General features: G+C 35.9%; 1 protein-coding gene across 1 annotated transcript in view; it reads left to right on the top strand.

Annotated features, from left to right (window-relative positions):
* LOC106881781 (DENN domain-containing protein 1A) overlaps positions 1 to 5,707 on the top strand; it is a 109,919-nt gene that overhangs the window by 46,687 nt on the left and 57,525 nt on the right. Inside the window, exons 5-7 of the mRNA XM_052975831.1 lie at positions 77 to 126; positions 961 to 1,068; positions 2,097 to 2,256. Coding sequence (XP_052831791.1) covers positions 77 to 126; positions 961 to 1,068; positions 2,097 to 2,256 — 318 coding nt within the window. The remainder of the gene's footprint in view (positions 1 to 76; positions 127 to 960; positions 1,069 to 2,096; positions 2,257 to 5,707) is intronic.

Below are 5,707 nucleotides of genomic sequence, written 5' to 3'. Positions count from 1 at the left end.
TATATATATATATATATATATATATATATATATATATATGCTTTATTTTTTACTGTATTTTCCTTGTTTGTTTCAGGGAATTTTAAAAGATGTTCCAAAGTTTGCTTACCCTTGTTCAACAGAATGGTAAGATTGTATTCAGTATGATTCTTTTAAATTAGTTGAGGATTATGTTTAGTTTTTTCTTCTGGTTAATTGCTTAGTCAAGGAAAAGGTGCTGTGCTTGTGACTCTTTCCAAGGACCCTGCAGCTGGTTGGTAAGTGGGGGGTGGGGATTGTAGGTATCCTCAAACCAGAGCCATCGCCTAAATGCTTGCAACAGATTGGACTTCACTAAAGGTACATCTGTTTTCTTGTTCGTACATTATATTCATAAATATGTTCTGTTTCATGTAAAAAATTTCTCATCACATGAACCTTTTGTATGGTTGTGCATGTGTGATTCTGGATTTTACTTTGCAACATCATTCTGGGTTTGATCAGACTGTATGGTACCTTTCTGTACTTCAGGCCAAACAAAATTATGTGAGTGAAATTTTGGGTGAATGGCCATTTTTGTTCTTTGCCATACCCTTCTCTCACCTAGCCTATGAGTGCCTTGAGAATAATCTTCTCTGATGTAAGTAATCATAGCAGGTTTCCTATCTGAAAATAACTTCTTTCATTCCACTCACTAGACTTACGGACTGTAAAAAAGGTCATAGACATTGCTTTTCCTCTTGTGACTAAGCCATACTTCATCCTTCAATCTTTGCATTCTATTTCCTTTTCTCCGTAAGTAAATTAAAAGCTGTACTGGTAAGAACTGGTGCTATGAACCAATCGGATAACTTCTTTAATTTCTTTCAATTGGTTATTTATTAGCATTTATTGATTACAACATACTGATATATTGTTAAACCCCATTATGACTCTCTCTGTTACTAAACACTATTAGGATTATTGGTATTGCTCTTTCAGTGCTGCCGTTGACTATTTTACCTTTGTACTTACTGATACGAAGAGTAAGTTTACTTATGGATTCTGTCGACATGCTACTAGTGCTCAAACATGCCTGTGTATACTCAGGTAAGTGAACCCGTTGTGTTGTTGTTTATTAGTGGTAGCGGGGAATGTTAGGAAACAAATGTTACTAACCACTTTTGACTTTATCATATTAATGTTGCTTTTATTTTCTTAATTTTGGAAGTATTGACTTTTTGAAATTTTCTTTTGCATCACTCTCTTTCTCTCTTAATTGTTCTGTGTCAATATTTCTAATGAAATACAATGTGGCATTTTGGCAGTTGCCTAACATTTAGTTCCTATGGTATTCATTCTGGCTCTCTGCTCCCAAATTCTGCCAAGGTCAACTTTATCAACTTTGAGAGGATGAAAGACAAAGTGCCAGTTTTGTACTGGAATTGATTCTTCTTTTTCTCTCTTCACTCTCTGTCTGTCAATCTGTTTGCTGTCACTCCCCTCCCCTCCCCCCTCTCTCTCTCACACACACACACACACACAAACACACAGAAATTGACATGTTCACACCAGGGAAGGGTTGGGTGCTGCCAAGTTTAGAATACTGTGAACCTGCTCCTGTAACTCCACCAGGAGTTTAGAGTCCATCATCATTACATTGCCTATTTTTCTGGACCAATTCTGTTAAAAATAGTTAAGATTTAGAGTGAATTAATAAAATAAATAACTTCTCCATTATTAAATTGACATTTAATGCAAAGTTAACAAAAAAGATTTCTTAATTACAGAGTAGGTCAAAAGTCAGGCACAAAATAAGTCCAATACACTCTGGAATTGTCAAAGACATACTTCAATTTTTCTAAAATTGAATAGAATAAAGGAATGATGAATACACAAGTACATGATGAAAGAAATTAATAATAACAATAAGAATAATAACATAATATAAATAAAATGCCAAATGCTTTGGTGTGTGACTTTTGACTCAGCCTATATTATGATGGATTTAAATATACAAAGGATGGTGGTCTTATGCCATAGAACCAGGGAAGGTGGTTTCTGGTGGGTTAAGATCAAAAGGGTTATCTGCTCTTTGCTATTGTGATCAGGTGTTCTTTGTATTTAATTTATTTCAGTTCCCTTCCTTGGTATGAGATCTTCTACCGTTTCCTCAATCTACTTGCCGAAATCAGTAACCGCACTGAAAAGAATGATGTTACTTTGCTTCTTAATGAGGCGTTCAAGCTTGATTTACCTGAACCTTGTAGTCAGGTGACAATTGTAGCCCAGGAAGAGGTAAACAAAGACTTTCTTATTATTGTTGGTGGTGGTATTGCTTATTAACCTCAGCTTAGTTCTGATATGATCCAAAGGCATTCTACTTGTGACTGTCTTGTCTTTGTGTTTATCAAGGTCTACATTGTTCAATGTATATATCTTTACTTACAACCCCAGCATGATTTGAGGGAAATTTGGATTTTATTTCTAGTAGGTCAAGTGACTGCATAGCTTGTGTGGTTGTTGTAGATTATGTGTAGCTAAATCTGTTTGAATGTCTCTGTGACATGGCAGTCATGGGCAACTATTTGAGGGTTACCCACAAACCCAATACATCAGGAAGATGTTATGTTCTAATCTAGTTTGTGGACCAAATTTTAAAATTTCTTCATTTAGTTTTAGGACATGGTACAGTGAATATGTTTTTTTGTTGTTGTTGTAAATCATTTTCTTGCAATACATAAAAGGCACCCATGCTGGTGACATCTAAGAGGCACTTGGGCTAGTGACACGTATGAGGCACCATGCCAGTGACACGTACAAGGCACTTGTGCCAGTGACACGTACGAGGCACTTGTGCTGGTGACATGTGAAAGGCACCGAGTACATTCTGTAAAGTTGTTGGCATTAGGAAAAGCATCCAGCCCTAGAAACCAAGCCAAAATAGGTAACTGGAGCCTGATGCAACACTCCAGCTTACCAGCTCTAGTCAAACCATCTAACTCATGCCAGCATAGAAAATGGACATTAGATGATGATTTCGTTTCGTCAGAAGATTAAAGCAGTTCCCACAACTTTTTACAATGCTAGAGCTAATACTGCAAGGCATCTGATTTGCCTTTCTAACAGTTCTGCCAATTTAAAGTTGGGTTGGAACATTGTTTTTGTATATGTGAAGTCAGGTGGTAATAATTGCAACAAACATTAGCTTAGATATGATTGTGTGGTAAGAAGCTTGTTTCCCATTTACATGACCCTGGGCTCAGTCCCATTGCATAGCATCTTAGGCAAGTGTCTTCTACTAAAGCCTGTGGCTAATCAAAGACTTGTGAGTTGATTTGGTTAAACTAAATGAAGTATGTCATGTGTGTGTGTGTGTGTACACATGCATGTCTTTGTGTTTTCCCCTACCAGCACTTGACAACCAGTGTTGGTGTGTTTACATCCCCATAACTTCATGGTTCAGTAAAAGAGATCAACAGAGTAAGTACCAGGCTTAAAAAAAAAAAAAGTACTGGGGTTAATACATTTGATTAAAAATTCTTCAAAATGGTGCCCAGCATGGCTTTTGTCTAGTAACTGAAACAAGTAAAAGATAAACGGTTTACATACATAACGTGAACTCTGTCATCATCTGTTAGTGTTGATTTTCTCTTGGATATATATATATATATATATATATATACTACAGGAAGCTGCTAATACTTAGGTCTGATCCTAGAATGGAAACAGCTGTTGTGGGTAATTTTAGCAATAATATATACACATATAGTTTGCATTTGTCTGGAATAGCTAAGAGATGAAGTGATTTTGTATTTATTTTTAATAACAGACAGTAGTTGTAACAAGACATAATGGCTGGACATCAGTGTTTATAATAATCCTATGTGGTCACTTGCCCTGCTAGAAATATCAACCAAATCTCCATCAAATCAAATGCTATCATCAAAACAAATAGCAAAAGTGGTGGTGGTGGTAGGGGGAGCACTGTGCAGTGTGCTACAAATAGAAAAAAGACAGTCTGCTCTTCGTTGGTCTGCTCAGGATCAAACAGTGCACTCAGGGCTGCTTTTGGGGTGAAAGGACATCTCACACAAATATAGAGAAGCAATATTAAGTGACATCACCCTACTCTCTATGGAAACATGGGACAACACCTGACTGCATATGAAGAAGCTGTGGTTAACTTATCAGCCTTGCAGGTGTGGCTGTGTTATAAGAAGTTTGCTTTGCAACCACATGGTTCCCGGTTCATATTACTATTTATGTCACTGAAGCATATATAAATTAAACTATTTCTTTAAACAAATTTTTAGTATAATATTCATTATTTATTGAGATAACTAAAGCTGGTTAATTTTTTTTTTTTAAATAGATTTGAGAAAAAATTGTGTAGTAAGAAGCTTGCTTTCCAATTCTATGGTTTTGGGTTCAATTCCACAGCATGGCACCTTGGGCAAGTGTCTTCTACTACATGTTTGAGCCAACCAAAGCCTTGACAGGCAGAAGTTTCATCTTATGTATACATGTGTGTTTGTGGTGTGAAAGTGCTCAGGTTTTCCTTCATAGATTTCGCCACTTCCTCTTGTTTTATGTTCATTTGCTTCACATTGTTCCCAATGTAAGTATGGAGCTTCTTCCTAATACACAATACAAACCTCACCTTCCCAAGTGGAGGTCGGGTGTAGGGTTAGCAGGCCCTGTCACATAAGATTTCTTGTGAAGAAAATTTTACAGGAAACAAAGGAGGATCCCTATTTTAGGAGCTAGTGTTATCCTTTCACCCAAAGTCCTACTACTGCTCTGTTCTCCTCTTATAAACCCACAAAGAAAAAAAAATTGTCACTTGGGTGAAAAAATTATTTTGAAAATTTGTATTGTTTAAAATTGTTGCTTTTTCTTATTGCTAACAACTCAGCAATTTTGATTGACAAACAGTTGCTCAACCTTTTTTGTCAGCCAGGTAAACCGAGCAGTGTTTCGTCTACTGTTTCCCAGCTGTTGATACTTTGAATACATACTGAAACCTAGTGTGCAGCCTTCAATCTTTCATACAGCTTATGAATCATATATTTTCTAAATTAAAATGACTTGTAGCATTTTGATGTGCACTGACCAATACAGTGACTGCACTGTCTTGCAGCTTAGAAGAAACATTGATACTGAAGCAGGCCTTGGTTCTATAACTTTCACTGACTGAAATAGTAAGGTTTGAAATCCTGATTATATGTACATAGTTCAGTGTGTTACTGTCATTGCTATTATATAAAATAAATTTTTTTTTTAAATCTCAAGTTATAACTCTTATGAAACCAATTACATTTTCAATAGTTTTATTTTACCAATGAATTTGCTGATTGCATTTATTTAACTGAAAGTGTTATTAATATTAGTTTCAAATTTTGACACAAGGCCAGCAATTTTTTTTTGGGGGGGGAGCTAGTGGATTACATTGACCTCAGTACTCAACTGGTACTTATTTTATCGACTTTGAAATATGAAAGGAAAAGTTGACCTTGGCAGAATTTGAACTCAGAACATAAAGACAGATGAAATGCTGCTAAGCATTCTATCTGGCATGCTAATGATTCTGCCATCTTGCCGCCTTAACAAAGTTACTAATATTTTTGAAGTCATTATAAGAACTAGTTTGTGAGTTAATCACCAAGCCCACCTAGCACTTGATGGATGTCAAACCACATATCAACTAGTAAGTGGCCTTGCTGCTTTTTTTTTTTTTTTTTTTTTT

The sequence above is a fragment of the Octopus bimaculoides genome, chromosome 22 (genome assembly GCF_001194135.2).
Source record: "Octopus bimaculoides isolate UCB-OBI-ISO-001 chromosome 22, ASM119413v2, whole genome shotgun sequence".
NCBI classification, from domain to species: Eukaryota; Metazoa; Mollusca; class Cephalopoda; order Octopoda; family Octopodidae; genus Octopus; species Octopus bimaculoides.
The sequence above is the reverse complement of the archived record's forward strand: the minus strand, read 5'-3'. Positions and strand labels throughout refer to the sequence as shown.